At 37.2% G+C, this 17,444-nt stretch overlaps 1 protein-coding gene across 1 annotated transcript; it reads right to left on the bottom strand.

The window, feature by feature from the left end:
- Window positions 1–2,096: 2,096 nt before the first annotated feature.
- LOC140140455 (transmembrane protein 26-like) lies at window positions 2,097–6,219 on the bottom strand. Its single transcript, XM_072162215.1, has 3 exons — window positions 5,993–6,219; window positions 4,633–4,798; window positions 2,097–3,691 (listed from the first exon to the last, which is right to left on the bottom strand). The coding sequence occupies exons 1-3, from the start codon at window positions 6,217–6,219 to the stop codon at window positions 2,969–2,971; spliced, it is 1,116 nt and encodes a 371-aa protein (XP_072018316.1). The 3' UTR covers window positions 2,097–2,968.
- Window positions 6,220–17,444: the final 11,225 nt, after the last annotated feature.

Genomic DNA, 17,444 nt, shown 5'->3' with positions numbered 1-17,444 from the left:
CAATACCGTTCTTTTCATTTTGTAGACAAGAGTGTTCTCTCTATTCACTGTCGTATAGTGCACGTTAGAATATGGAACTGCCTCACGCGCTCTTTGTTACGAACCACTGATCGAAATGATCACAACACAAAGCTATATGTATGGCATATCAAAATTCGGAACAGGTGTATGAGCAGCGAATTCGCCAGCGAAGTGGTTACATAACTCCTTGGTAATTATATCACTCATACATAAATTCTAGACAGTTCATTGGTTGAATTACCATTTATCATTTTTACTATCACCCTCTCCGTGTGATAGTCTTTACCATCATGTGCTCTGCCGTAGTGCGCCTGCGCCAAGCCGTGCGCTGACTCTTGGACTCGCCGATTTAGTTATGGGGTGGACCCCAAAATGTGAAGTATATCACGGCAAAACATGGTGTTATGTTGATGAAAAAATGTATTTCCTACCTTAAATAGTATTTTAGTAATAGGATTTATGCATGAGTGATATAAAACAAATATTAACTGTCTTAAATTCGTGTAATGGTCGAAATATAATCACTCGGTGAAAGATGTATTGTTCCATTCAACTCGCCGTTCCGGCTCGTGGAATGGAACAATCCATCTTTCACCTCGTGATTATATTTCGACCATCACACTTATAGACAGTTAATATTTGTATACTGGGCCACGCACCTTTTGGAATTGGTAGTACATGCCATAGACTTTGTGTTGTAAAGGAATATGCATAAAGGAAATGACGCAAGGAAATCCAACTAGCATAATTGACTTCTGCAAAAATGAGCAGTCTTTGAGAAAACCACAAAATTTGATTTCACTTTACTGCCCCGTGGAAGGCGTACGGACTATAAACATGATAAAGACAATTCACTCTTCACGTACAGTGATAAATCCAAAGAACGGAAAAAAACTCTGATACTTCGTAATGTTGTAATGTAATCATGATGAACTCAAATTATACAGATCATGCGGTTTACCACAAGTAATGTATTCAATAAATAGTCATAAAACGGATTATATTAAAAAAAATATTAGTCACAAAAAAAGTACAGTGTAGGCCTACTTATATTATCGAATGTAACATTATCTCGGTATTATATAAATGAAACAAATTTGTTCGACCTTTCGATCGACCATCAATGCTTGGTCGATCCTATTTATGAAATCAATTAATTTACTATTGTTAATTGGGATAAAATTTGTGCCTGTAGTGATATTGACCAATATAAATTTAGCGTTAAATCTGATTAATTAGTTGATGGTTCATGAACAACAACAAGCATTGAAGCAGCATCGACGGGCGATCCAAAGATCGAACAAATTTGTTCCTGGTGCCTTAACATGCTTATGCCAAAAAAGAAAAAGTCTGCTGCTTTGTGAACTCATTAAATAACATCTCCCCCGTATGACTACACATTACAGCATCATCAACAACAACAACTCCACATAATAGTAAAAAAAAGTTTACTACTTTTGAATTAGGATTCCCAAAAGAGGACATTTACCTTAGAGCAGTAGGCCTACAATAAACATTGAATCGCCACTCAATAGAGAGTTCAATATCATTGTCATCATTATGTACATAAAAATGGCCACTAAAATAGGCTCATTATTAGGTCATTATTATATAAATATAGAATGTTCATATTATAATACTGTTGACATTTTTGCCTAGCTGGGTCTCCAAAAGGATATGTTGATGACAACTTGATTGCTTGTGAGGTCGACAAAATAATACATTTTGCCTGCATGAGCTGAATAGTTAAGGGAAGGGTATGAACGTTTGGACAGTATTTATTGTGGGACATTAGAGCACATCAGACATATCGAATTGCATTCTGAATACGAAGAATGTCCTTCTGATATCAAATAATTTTGATTTTTTGAAATTCGCAATGTAATACACATTTTATGGCAAATCATTAAAATTGATATTTTTGATATTTAACAGTACTTGAAGTAAACTTTATAAATCTGATGATTTATACTTAAAGTGTATGTAGGTGGGATGAAAAGCCGACGATCAATTGAAAAATATATAAATTATATATAAAAAATTTGAAAAATATCAAATTTTAATAATTTGTCATAAAATTTGTATTATATCGTGAATTTCAAAAAATTAAAATTATTTGATATCAGAAAGACATGCTTCGTATTCAGAATGCAATTCGATACGTCTGAAGTGCTCTCATGTCCCACAAAAAATACTGTCAAAACGCCATAAACGCTCATTCTAGATCCCTTAATTGAGTTTGTAAATAGTTGATTCAGTGATCGGATATCAGACAAAAAAAGATCTGCGAGTGAATTATAATTACGGCAACCTTATAGGAGGTGAATTAGTCCGCAGGGTACTTTCAGTGCTTTTAAAACAAATTAACTTAATTTGACCCCCTTATAACGTAAACAAAAACACAATTTTATTGGAGTGGTGCACGTGCAGACGACCCTATTCTTCGCATCGCAAAAATTCTTTTCCCAAAATATTGTAGACCGTAAAGGTTTTTAACGTTACAAATTCACCAAACTGCCAAATTTATAATTGATAATCAGGTATGCTCTCACTTCACTGCTACAGCTAGAGTAGAATATGCACGATGATCAAGTACATGGACTACGGAGGCCTTTCGTGAGCAAATATTTCTACTCTGAACAGACTTCAGTGAACAACAGTTCTACAACAACAACAACGCACTTATATAGCGCCCAACACCAAAATAGCCTCAAGGCGCTTTACAAAAGATAAAAAACTTAAAAACTACATCCTAAAAAGTACATCTTAAAAACTACCAATTAAAAACCAGAAAATTATACACAAAAGTAGCAAATAAAATGGGTCTTTAAAAGTCTCTTGAAGATGGCGAGACTGTCCGCTTTGCGTGCAGGCAGCTTGTTCCACAAAGTTGGCGCGGCGACGGTGCTACTCTTCAAGTTCCGTTTTACTCCAACACTCCGAACTATCATGAATCTTCTACCATCGATAGTCTATACGTTAGGTCCATTACTTTGTTGTTGGAAAGGGTTAGACTAAGAGTCCTGCTTTGTCGTACATCATGATGTACATCAACAAGGGCCACATTTTGGTCTTCATGGTCGACACCAACCATGGCTATACTAGTATCATAATATTGGACAGGACAGCATAGTAAGATGATGACTCTGTAGAACTGAATACAAATAACCAGTACATTCTTAACGACAAAGAAAAGCATCATTTGATTAACAACTTGGTATTTTAACATCAGATATAGTCGCATTGTCAAAAAAGGTGCGTCTTGTAACAAAACGGTAAGGACTAGGAACCAAATTTCGCTTCCACAGCATCCGTCATATCGCCTAGTCGGCTTAGCAGGACGATCATCACCGCGAGGTTGCCCGTGTTGCTGCCCTTTTGAAACAGACCACCGCACCAGGGTAAATTGCAACATACTCCACGTCCAGATGGTAAGCACAGCGCTAATGAGATTCATGTTGCAGTAGACTTCGCCAATGTCGAGCGTTTCGAGTGAGAATTCGAGACTGTCTGCAGCGATGCCAAGATGAGTGATAAGCAGTTGAGATAACTGGTCTCGTGAAAGTTGGCCTTTTGGGAGGAGCCATCTACCTACGATGAGCAAGACAAACATGATTTGCTGCAATCCACAGGCCCATTCGTCTGATGGTAAAAGAAGAGGGATGGAAATCTGGAAAGAACAGTAACAAAAACAGAATCGAATCGAAGCTTGAAAAGTTACATTTTCAGAGTCTGCTCACAATTCGCCAACCACCTTGATTAACAACAACGTGTTGATGCGTGAAAATCGACTGCTCAGTGCCAGATAAGTGCAATAGCTGCCCTGTGAACATTTGGCAATTGATACACAGTCAGTATATTGTACTCATCTACACATGGCAGCCATTGCACTTACCCACTTCTGGCACTGAGCAGTCGAAATGTTTGCCCCTAAGAGAAGATATCTTACCCTTCCCAGAATCCTTTGCAACAATGTACATCATCTCATTTCATCAAATGACACTCCCATACACATTCCCTTTGTTTTGAGAACAGACTGGCTAAATATAAGGCAATAGTCAAGAAATAAACATATTTTGCAAGAACTCGATGTCCTCTGTTCATTGAGGTACTGTATTGTTGCGCTGTAGATGATAAACCAGTACAAGATATTAAAATGGGAGTAATGCATTATGGGAAGTGTAAGATGTCTTCTCTGGTTCGCCCTCTTTACAAAATTGACGATGGTGCCACTCGCACAATGCAATAACCAGTGTCTATGGTGATAATGTTCAGAGATTGCATAACCGGATGTGTTCGTGATCTGTGATCACAGCATGTCTAGTTTCTTTCTGTACTATACACTAAAGCGGCCCATACATGTTCAATCTTATTGATTAATATCAAAGACCCTAGATACAAGAGTGGATACAAAATCTACCATTGAACACGCACATGGATTTTGTATCCACTCCTGCATCTAGGGTCCTCAATATTGATCAATATTTTGATCGTGTATGGGCCGCATAAAAGTGAGAATTATGTAGGTCGCTTGTTGTTGTTGCTAAGTTCTTTGCTTCTTTTATCTAAAGTTTTGGCGATGTTTATTGTTGTTCTAATTATTTTACTTACACCTTGATTTCCCCCCAAAGTTGTCTCATTAAACATCATCATTGGTTGACATTGTTCTAGGCCATGTGTTATCCTGTAGGTCTCACGTTGTTGGTAGAGATCCATGTGTAGCAGCCATATACCGGGAATTACACTAGCTAGATACAGAAAGACACTTGGGCAAAACCTGCAAATTGAAAAAATTGTTTGTTTTGTTTATTATTTTGCTTGTATCGTAATCGTGCAAAGGTTTGTACAGGTTTAATGGGAGTAGGAAAGCACAAAGGTTTCAGTTTTAAAGTAAGGCGTTAATGGTATCCGAAGTTTAAAGTTTAAATCATTAAAGGATCACTCCGGCAATCATAACATTATGCCTTATATGTTAGAAAAACAATTATCAAGCACGAATCACGTGGGTTTATTTGAAACAAACTCATAGTGACCATAAAAGCCAGAGAAGATGAGAAGAAACTCATCTTCTCTGTAAAAACGAATAAAAAGAGTCGGCTTTCAACACGCGATATTGTATTACTAGGACGTCATTGCTCTGGACAATTTCGGCGCCCGGGAATTTTGAATATCGCGTGTTGAGACGGCTGTATTATTTCGGTTTTTATGGTCAATATGAGTTTGTTTCAATTAAATAAAACCACGTGATTCGTGCTTGGTAATTAGTTTTCTATCATATAACGCATAATGTTGTGATTGCCGGAGACATCCTTGAAGTTCGGGATCAGGAGGGGTTCTCCCTGGTTGACTGTGGACGTCTGAGACAAGAATTCTTGTCTCAGGTGGACGGGGATGTGCCACGGTTTTGGAGGTAGGCCTACCGTACCTTTTTTGCGATTTTGGTTGATCGATGGGTGGGTTTTCAGTGAAGACGAATGTGCCCGCGAATTTGGGCAAAAGTGCCCTTAAAACTACCCAATTTTGGCAAATGTGGGTGTTTTTTTATGACAAATTGTTATGGCCCTACTGATGGGGTGCAGAAAACAGCGAAAAGTAGATATAGGGAAAGTCCACATCCGAAAGTCTGCGTGGCACATCCCCGTATAACTTTTTCAATATCGTCTTTTCAGAGACCACGTAATGCGTCGTTTTTATGCATCAATATCGGCAATTATTCATCATCAGAATATAGAATTTATAATGGAAAGATAATCTACTCCACTTACGAATGAAATAGAAGACCGACATTTTTTATGCAGACAAAATGCAGTTATTTCATGGCGATGTTATCATGCTAAGGATATCTTAAACTTTTCTCTCATTGTCGACAATTGATCCATGCATGTCGACAATCGGGAAAATTGCTTTGTCGACAACAGCCTTGTCGACACCAGCCCTAGCCCATAGAAATGCTAGCGTTTAGATACCTTACCATTTCCATTCTCCATTTTTGGTGTAAAATGTAGTGACTACCATTTCAATCACAAGTAATCCAAGTGGAAGGCAAAGAAGAAGAAATATCTTCTTGTCGCAGACGTCCGACACCCGCCATATTGTTACCAATCCATGAGTTGCAAATAGAAGACGAGCAAGAATGGCTTTTACATTTAGCATAAAGAATTTAACATATCGGCAGTTTTTACTGAATAATGCAGTCATTTTGACTCGACTTTCCTTTAAATACTTCAAAATTCTACGAAATTACACCTTCAGTATATCGAAAAATGCAAGAAGAACAAGGATATTTTATCAGCCGATTGTTGTGTACCATAAGACGTTCAAGTTATGCATCTACCTTAGACATGTTAGATTTAACATTAATTAAAGCTATTTAAAACAATGACTTAACTCAACTTATGTAGGTCGCATCAGGCCCAATTCAGACTCCATAATTCGACGTATTATACATGTAGGCCTAGTGTCGGCGAAATATATATATCATAATATTCATTTGATAAAGTCATTCTGGTGATGTACGTATGGTACCAAAGCATGCTAAGAAGTAGAGAAGAAAATGAACCTGGAACAGACTGAATAACGAATACTCGTCGAAAGTATATGTCTATATACGACCATGACGACACCAAATAAACAAAGTATGAACCAGCCTTAACAATAATTAATTAATTAATTAATTAGAACTTCTTTCCGCTCCAGCTGTAACGATTCGTAGAAGATGGTGTGATGATTCAAGATTCAGGTGACAGGGCATGTAAAAACTAGTCAAATCTGATGACTTTTATGTGTGTATTTTTGTAAATATTGACATTCAAATGTGTTATTAAGGGGTCGGATAGCAACGTTTGCACAGTATTTTTTGTGGGACATGAGAGCACATCAGACATATCAAATTGCGTTCTGAATATGAGGATTGTCCTGATGATATCAAATACTTTGATTTTTTTTTAAATTCGCGATACAAATTTTATGGCATATAATTAAACATTGATATTTTTTACATTTAGGCCTTACAGTCTTTGGAGAAAACCTCATAATAATGATATGTACTTAAAATGTAGCTGGAATGGAAAGCCGTCCATTTTAATTTTGACCTTTCGTATTGAAGAAATAATTATCAGAAGGACATTCTTCGTACTCAGAATCACACTGATATGTCACACAAAATTACTGTGCAAACGTTGCTATCCCGTAAGCACAATGTAACTATGGTTTATTCCAGACATGTAAGCGTGAAAGGTCACATTCTACCGTTATTTTGACAAATGACTTTCCCAGTACCACTAATTTACTAAAATGTCAACGGGGTTTATTTTGGTTACATATTGCCCTGCACTATATGACAATTTTTAGGTCTTTGGGGGAAAAATGTATATCTTTAATATGAAAAGTAAAAATTTTCAAATGATCGTCGGCTTTTCCTCCCAGCTATATACGTACACTTTTAAGTAAATATCATTAGATTTATAAATTTTACTTCGAGGACTGTATTTGATATCAGAAGGACATTCATCGTATTCAGAATGCAATTCGATATGCTGATGTGCTCCCATGCAGGTGCCACAATTAGCCTACACTGGCTATCCAGGCTTGTGCATTTGTACGAGCTTGGAACGGTCGATGGTTTTCCCATGGATTAGCATGTGTCCGTCACGGACCAACCTGGGTAAACAAACAAACAAACAAACAAAAACAATGTGCAACTTAAGGTGGGTGACCGACCCCTTAATGTGTATCTTTTTCCCATACCACATGCATTCCATCCAAGTGATGATGTTCATTTGACGTATGGTAAATGACTACAATATGCTATAACATACACCCATGCGTGTTACAGCGGAGGAACAGCGGAGAGTAAGCGAAGAATCTCCACAGTGCAGAATCTTATTTTTATACGACATTGACGTATAATGTTCGTATGATTTGTACATTCATCACGTTCGCGGTTGAATGAGACGAAACTGGTAGCATACAACCATATCAACTACCATAACGCTATAATTTTAATTTATACGACATTCATATATATTACGTATGATTTGTACATGACATTATTGCGTCGATATTGCGACGCAAAAACTGGTGGACACGAGCACAACGTGATAATTTTACCCTATACGACAATGGAATTATTATGGATAATTCGGGAATAATTATGATATTAAGGGATCGGATAGCATGTAACGTTTGCACGGTATTCGCGATGTAATTCGCGATGTAGGCCTAATGCAAATTTTATGGCAAATTGATATTAAAAATTTTTTTTTTGTTGATATTTGACAGTCCTCGAAGTAAACTTTATCAATCTAATGATATGTAGGGGCCTACTTAAAGTGTACCGGTATATAGCTGGGAAGAAAACCCGTCCATCGTTTGAAAATATTGACCTTTCGCATTGAAAATAGGCATACATTTTCCCCCAAAAGACCTAAAACTTTTAGGTTTCAATATCTTTGACTCGGGACTATTTTTGGCTCACCCAAACGGACCCCATTTAAAGGAAGACATCCCCAATGCATACCGTCCGAATTTAGGTCCAAAGCCGTCTCTCACTCGAAGACTCGGCACAAGTCTAAGCAATCAAAACCTTGAGTATTACACTCACGATTTTGATTGTTTACGCTATAATTTTAATAATTTAAAATATTTTGAAAAAACACCCTAAAACGCTTTTTTTTTTGCCCTTATTCCCAAATATTGACCAACTATTAAAATATAGAAACTTTCTTTCATTGACGAGCTAGCGAGGGCGAAGCAATAGCTGCACATATTAGAGCTCAGTCCATCCTAAACGTGCTCAAACATTGCTAGTGACATATCATGTTGTTGTTTAGGCCCCTACTTCAATTTCTATTGTTAATGGATTTTGAATTTTTGATCATCATTAAAATCCTCTTTGCGCATCTTCCTTCTCCTCTTTCATTACTTCCGATAACATAATGGAGGAAGAAGACTTACAATGCGGTCTAAAATTAGAATACCGGTCGCCCACGCGTTTCGTCAAGAACGCAGTAAGAGAAGCGTCTGCCGGAAATAATTGGTCCATATTTTGTGGACAGCAATACAAAAAGATATCTGCAGATTTTCATTAGACGATTGGTGGTCTATTTTGGGGTCGCCTTTTACAAGAATATTGCCGATGCCATGCCGAAATCATGCTTACCAAAATCATTGAGCTACTGTGCTTGTCGAAATCACTGCGACAGAATTGTAAAATTATGCCAGAAAAAACTTCTTTTTGACTTTTCTGGGGGTGGCAGGCCCGTAACCAGGGAGAGTTACATAAAAAAACCAAATTAAACCCAAATTTAAACACCAAATTGCTAAATGCCAAAAAAGTCCCCTTTTTTACCCAATCCCATTTGCAAGCGTAACGAGCGAAAAAAATAGACGTTTTGAGCCCTTTTGGTCAAACGGTGCACTCAGTTTCAAAATCAGCCCCCCCCCCCCCCCAAAAAAATCCTGGTCACGGGCCTGGGGTGGGGTACTTTCATATAAAAGTGACATATTTTTTGCGATCCAACACTTATTTTGACGTAGGTCTATGGAAAAATGCCTGCAATTTACACCCATGTATGACAGCGCACACAGCTTCTCTACAGTGCAGAATCGTATTTTATTATACGACATTGACGTATAAGTTTCGTAGATTGTACATTCATAACGTTCATGGTTGAATGAGACGAAACTGGTAGCTCATACAACCATTACGAAGTAGTCTTAATTTATACGACACACATTTATATATTACGTATGATTTGTACGTTTCTAATGTTTGCCGTCGAATTGACGTCGAACTGATGAACACGAGCACAGCGTGGTAATTTTTACTCTATACGACAGTCATGTTATTTATAATTATTAAGATCCATTTACAACGAAAGATATTTCACTGTTTGGGACTTCTGTGGGACCGAGTTTTGGCTCACCCAAACCGGTCTCAAAATAGGACAAATTCAACGAAGTAGGACATTTTGGGGCACATTTTAGTAAACCAATTGGATTTTCGGGCCTGTCGTTACTTAGGGAAAATGGGCCGAAAACATGCAAGTTTACAAGTTATGAAGATCCATTTACAACGAAAGATATAGTATTTCACTGTTTGGGACTTCTGTGGACTGAGTTTTTGGCTCACCCAAACGGGTCTCAAAATATAGACTTTTTTCTCACTCAACAAAGTAGGACATTTTGGGGCACATTTTAACAAACCAATTGGATTTTCGGGCCTGTTGTTACTTAGGGAAGGAAAATGGGCCGAAAACATGCAAGTTTACAAATGTAGTCACAAAATCATGATTCTAATATCTTATGTTTGATAATTTGCCTAGGCCTATATGAAAGATTAGAAAGGCCAAAAATTAGAATGCATAACTTGAAATTAGTTTTTTACAAGTCTCTGTACAAGGCTTGATTATCACAGCATATGAAAACGCAAAAGGCATGCCATTGGTGACGATATTTCCCACCCAGATTTAGGCCTACACAAAAATTACTAGCATTGACTTGTCAATGTAAAATTATTATGAAACATGAACTTCGTCCATGGCGTTGTCTTTTTTAAAGACATTTCTTGTTGGCCCTACAAAGTTGATATGACCATAATGACCGCTAGCCTGAGTCCCTTGGCCCCGACCTCGAAACAATTCAAAATGGCGGAATAAAATGGCCGTTTCTCGTCAAGGGGCGCAACACTAAATAAGCGTCCCATAGGATAACGTGTGATTTTGGCCTACTTCGAGCGCCATTCCTGGCGTCCCTGCAATACTTGGCAAAATAAATTTGGTATCAAATTAAAGCTCTGTTTCTGTAGATTCCAAAACTTTTGTCGGCATATATCGATGACCGTTGACTTTTTTCGCTATTTCGCGGTGCAAAAAATATGGCCTAAAAATATACTAAATTCACCACTCACATTTCAAAATCGGAAGTTGTCTTCATCCGCCACAGAGAATTGCTTTTTAGATAAAATGTCCGGTTTTTTCTGCATGTTATCATTGAAGACACTTGTCGAATTCATATGAGCTGATATTGAGTGATTTAAAGTGAACATGGCGGTAGATATGGTCGCTACAATCTCATACTCACTATGGACTATATTAGCCGAATTTCGTTCTTACATAAAATGCGTAGTGATTTAGTGTTGCGCCCCTTATAAGGATTTAAAAGTTTTCAAAATCCACATTTGTCACTTATTAATTAAATTAGAGAAAATTTGTAGCTCAACACCGAAAATTTCATGTCTCTGCGACATTTCGTTCAAGAGATATGTTGTTTTAAAGATCAGTGCCGAAACGCGGAAAATCGAATATTTCGACTTTTCCTCCAATATGCGAGAGTTTGCACAAAACTCACTAAAACTAGTGACAGACAACAATTTAAGCACGTCTTTGAACCAAGTTTAATTTCTTTTCTAGATTATCTGTCTTGCCATTTTGTTTTGGAAAGCACTTGTTAATGAGTGTGAAGTACAAACACCCCCCTGTTTCAGTAGTAACAATTATGATCTTTTGTATAGGCCTACTGAATATGCAGCAAAACGGCTTCATGCAGATTAACAATGCCTATTAACTTTAAAACCCATTTTTGAGCCTTTTTTGAAGATTTTTGGATACAATTTTTAGACTTTGCAGGCGCCTGCTCGGCCAATAAAGCATTTTCCCCAATTATAATTCATCAGGGTGACTTTTCGTAATTCTTGTTTATCATCATGATTGAAAAAGAACACATTTCATGACGCGCATTTCTTATTTTACGCGAAGAATGTAAAAAGAACGCGTTCATAATGACGGCCGTTACAAGGGGCGCAACACTAAATAAGCGTCCCATAGGATAACGTGTGATTTTGGCCTACTTCGAGCGCCATTCCTGGCGTCCCTGCAATACTTGGCAAAATAAATTTGGTATCAAATTAAAGCTCTGTTTCTGTAGATTCCAAAACTTTTGTCGGCATATATCGATGACCGTTGACTTTTTTCGCTATTTCGCGGTGCAAAAAATATGGCCTAAAAATATACTAAATTCACCACTCACATTTCAAAATCGGAAGTGTCTTCATCCGCCACAGAGAATTGCTTTTGAGATAAAATGTCCGGTTTTTTCTGCATGTTATCATTGAAGACACTTGTCGAATTCATATGAGCTGATATTGAGTGATTTAAAGTGAACATGGCGGTAGATATGGTCGCTACAATCTCATACTCACTATGGACTATATTAGCCGAATTTCGTTCTTACATAAAATGCGTAGTGATTTAGTGTTGCGCCCCCTTATAAGGATTTAAAAGTTTTCAAAATCCACATTTGTCACTTATTAATTAAATTAGAGAAAATTTGTAGCTCAACACCGAAAATTTCATGTCTCTGCGACATTTCGTTCAAGAGATATGTTGTTTTAAAGATCAGTGCCGAAACGCGGAAAATCGAATATTTCGACTTTTCCTCCAATATGCGAGAGTTTGCACAAAACTCACTAAAACTAGTGACAGACAACAATTTAAGCACGTCTTTGAACCAAGTTTAATTTCTTTTCTAGATTATCTGTCTTGCCATTTTGTTTTGGAAAGCACTTGTTAATGAGTGTGAAGTACAAACACCCCCCTGTTTCAGTAGTAACAATTATGATCTTTTTGTATAGGCCTACTGAATATGCAGCAAAACGGCTTCATGCAGATTAACAATGCCTATTAACTTTAAAACCCATTTTTGAGCCTTTTTGAAGATTTTTGGATACAATTTTTAGACTTTGCAGGCGCCTGCTCGGCCAATAAAGCATTTTCCCCAATTATAATTCATCAGGGTGACTTTTCGTAATTCTTGTTTATCATCATGATTGAAAAAGAACACATTTCATGACGCGCATTTCTTATTTTACGCGAAGAATGTAAAAAGAACGCGTTCATAATGACGGCCGTTACAAGGGGCGCAACACTAAATAAGCGTCCCATAGGATAACGTGTGATTTTGGCCTACTTCGAGCGCCATTCCTGGCGTCCCTGCAATACTTGGCAAAATAAATTTGGTATCAAATTAAAGCTCTGTTTCTGTAGATTCCAAAACTTTTGTCGGCATATATCGATGACCGTTGACTTTTTCGCTATTTCGCGGTGCAAAAAATATGGCCTAAAATATACTAAATTCACCACTCACATTTCAAAATCGGAAGTTGTCTTCATCCGCCACAGAGAATTGCTTTTTAGATAAAATGTCCGGTTTTTTCTGCATGTTATCATTGAAGACACTTGTCGAATTCATATGAGCTGATATTGAGTGATTTAAAGTGAACATGGCGGTAGATATGGTCGCTACAATCTCATACTCACTATGGACTATATTCGCCGAATTTCGTTCTTACATAAAATGCGTAGTGATTTAGTGTTGCGCCCCTTATAAGGATTTAAAAGTTTTCAAAATCCACATTTGTCACTTATTAATTAAATTAGAGAAAATTTGTAGCTCAACACCGAAAATTTCATGTCTCTGCGACATTTCGTTCAAGAGATATGTTGTTTTAAAGATCAGTGCCGAAACGCGGAAAATCGAATATTTCGACTTTTCCTCCAATATGCGAGAGTTTGCACAAAACTCACTAAAACTAGTGACAGACAACAATTTAAGCACGTCTTTGAACCAAGTTTAATTTCTTTTCTAGATTATCTGTCTTGCCATTTTGTTTTGGAAAGCACTTGTTAATGAGTGTGAAGTACAAACACCCCCCTGTTTCAGTAGTAACAATTATGATCTTTTTGTATAGGCCTACTGAATATGCAGCAAAACGGCTTCATGCAGATTAACAATGCCTCTTAACTTTAAAACCCACTTTTGAGCCTTTTTGAAGATTTTTGGATACAATTTTTAGACTTTGCAGGCGCCTGCTCGGCCAATAAAGCATTTTCCCCAATTATAATTCATCAGGGTGACTTTTCGTAATTCTTGTTTATCATCATGATTGAAAAAGAACACATTTCATGACGCGCATTTCTTATTTTACGCGAAGAATGTAAAAAGAACGCGTTCATAATGACGGCCGTTACAAGGGGCGCAACACTAAATAAGCGTCCCATAGGATAACGTGTGATTTTGGCCTACTTCGAGCGCCATTCCTGGCGTCCCTGCAATACTTGGCAAAATAAATTTGGTATCAAATTAAAGCTCTGTTTCTGTAGATTCCAAAACTTTTGTCGGCATATATCGATAACCGTTGACTTTTTTCGCTATTTCGCGGTGCAAAAAATATGGCCTAAAAATATACTAAATTCACCACTCACATTTCAAAATCGGAAGTTGTCTTCATCCGCCACAGAGAATTGCTTTTTAGATAAAATGTCCGGTTTTTTCTGCATGTTATCATTGAAGACACTTGTCGAATTCATATGAGCTGATATTGAGTGATTTAAAGTGAACATGGCGGTAGATATGGTCGCTACAATCTCATACTCACTATGGACTATATTAGCCGAATTTCGTTCTTACATAAAATGCGTAGTGATTTAGTGTTGCGCCCCTTATAAGGATTTAAAAGTTTTCAAAATCCACATTTGTCACTTATTAATTAAATTAGAGAAAATTTGTAGCTCAACACCGAAAATTTCATGTCTCTGCGACATTTCGTTCAAGAGATATGTTGTTTTAAAGATCAGTGCCGAAACGCGGAAAATCGAATATTTCGACTTTTCCTCCAATATGCGAGAGTTTGCACAAAACTCACTAAAACTAGTGACAGACAACAATTTAAGCACGTCTTTGAACCAAGTTTAATTTCTTTTCTAGATTATCTGTCTTGCCATTTTGTTTTGGAAAGCACTTGTTAATGAGTGTGAAGTACAAACACCCCCCCCTGTTTCAGTAGTAACAATTATGATCTTTTTGTATAGGCCTACTGAATATGCAGCAAAACGGCTTCATGCAGATTAACAATGCCTATTAACTTTAAAACCCATTTTTGAGCCTTTTTGAAGATTTTTGGATACAATTTTTAGACTTTGCAGGCGCCTGCTCGGCCAATAAAGCATTTTCCCCAATTATAATTCATCAGGGTGACTTTTCGTAATTCTTGTTTATCATCATGATTGAAAAAGAACACATTTCATGACGCGCATTTCTTATTTTACGCGAAGAATGTAAAGAGAACGCGTTCATAATGACGGCCGTTACAAGGGGCGCAACACTAAATAAGCGTCCCATAGGATAACGTGTGATTTTGGCCTACTTCGAGCGCCATTCCTGGCGTCCCTGCAATACTTGGCAAAATAAATTTGGTATCAAATTAAAGCTCTGTTTCTGTAGATTCCAAAACTTTTGTCGGCATATATCGATGACCGTTGACTTTTTTCGCTATTTCGCGGTGCAAAAAATATGGCCTAAAAATATACTAAATTCACCACTCACATTTCAAAATCGGAAGTTGTCTTCATCCGCCACAGAGAATTGCTTTTGAGATAAAATGTCCGGTTTTTTTTTGCATGTTATCATTGAAGACACTTGTCGAATTCATATGAGCTGATATTGAGTGATTTAAAGTGAACATGTCGGTAGATATGGTCGCTACAATCTCATACTCACTATGGACTATATTAGCCGAATTTCGTTCTTACATAAAATGCGTAGTGATTTAGTGTTGCGCCCCCTCAACCCGATGACCGTGCGTAACACCTGCAAGCACAACCCGATGACCGTGCGTAAGCAGTTGAAGGACTGGTGGATCAAGTCTAAATGACCGCCCTTTTGTTGGGTAAAAAGGCAATAGGCCTCAAATATCAGCTTATTCTTTGCTTCGATCGTACATACATGTACTTCGATATTGAAATAGGTCCAGCCTACACGTTGAAAGCACGTGATTGTCTGATACAAATTCTTGAGCTAAATAAAATGAATAAAATGATACTTATTATGTAATTTATGAATTCTAATTCTATAGGATATACCGTAGAAACCCGTCTATAAGGAATAGAAGCGACTGTGATGATAGCATATTTCACGCTAGCGCCCTCCACAATATTATATCATTATGGAATTTGAGCAAATCATTTACCGACACAAGCAGGTATACAATGTATTATTTTATCTTTATTTCGCATCTCACGAGCATAGCTCACTTGGCAAGGCATAAGACTTTGGTTCTTTAGATCGGAAGATGGTGAGTTCGAGCCTCATCACGGTCACACAAACTTTTATAAACAAAATATTGTTCAAACTTTTCATTTATATTTTCTTGCATTTTCTAAAGACTCCTTTCGTGATCATTTTTTTTTCATATTTAGTTTAATTTATTCTATTGTTTTTCTTTTTATTGTTTCTTTTCTTTGTCTTTTTTTTTCTTGTTTAATTTTATTTTTCTTTATTTTTCTTTGATTCATATAATATTGGCAGGATAAGGAGAGGAGGGAACTGAAGACCCATTCAGTGATTTGATCATCCGGACGATCGTAAAAATCATCAAAATTCACCTTTGTCATTGTCATAGATGTGGTAACATAGCCTGCTAGTGGTTCAGCAGAAAACCGTGTGACACATAATATACATTTGGCTACATTTTATTATACGATAAATACGAATTTATTAAACATGGTAACAAATATTCGCTAGCAGATCGGTTATACGATGGAACTTGTAGGCATAGGCCTATTATAAATTCGGGATATTAAATATCTTCCTGACGAGACAGATCTGCGCATGTGGTCAAAGACGATTCCTTACTAGCCACAGACCGTCCGCTGGAATTAGTTGAATCGCTATGGCTGTTGGTCGGACCTCTCATCTCTCCACATCGATTGTGACCTATCCCCGACATTGCCCTTATGAACTCACATCCTCCTGTTTTATTCCAATACGCTGGCGAAGTTACGTAACAATCGGATTAACTACCATAGCAATAGGTGAAATCAATTTTTGAATATACCGCGTTATACACTGATACGTTCAGGCGGTACCTCTTCATTGAACCATATCATGCTGCACCTGTAAGATCTTTGAAAAGACCAGTATTTTATTCAATCTATGATTGCAGACATACACAGTACAGGTGATGAGTGTAACCTGCTTGTAGCGCAGCGCGATATGTTCAAAATTGTTTTCACCTATTGCTATGGTAATTAATCCGATTAATTACGCAACTTCACCAGCGTATAATGGCCGAATAAATTCTGACCATCACTTGGCTTGTTGGATTCGTCTATACTACAATTCGCTGTCGAAGTGACGTAATAATCGCAATAACTACCATCAAGCAGATTGCACTAATCACCCGCGTATGTCACCAAACATAGATAGAATACCACTCTTTTCATAAATACTAATCTTACATGGCGAGTGATTAGCATTTCTTTGACAACTATGGTTTAATGCATAGGTGCCACGTGAACGATGAAGTGCAGGGCTATATATTCGAAATTGTATTCATCAATTGCTATGGTAGTTAATCCGATTAATTA

The sequence above is a fragment of the Amphiura filiformis genome, chromosome 19 (genome assembly GCF_039555335.1).
Source record: "Amphiura filiformis chromosome 19, Afil_fr2py, whole genome shotgun sequence".
Taxonomy (NCBI): domain Eukaryota; kingdom Metazoa; phylum Echinodermata; class Ophiuroidea; order Amphilepidida; family Amphiuridae; genus Amphiura; species Amphiura filiformis.
This window is presented reverse-complemented; position numbering and strand designations above follow the sequence as displayed.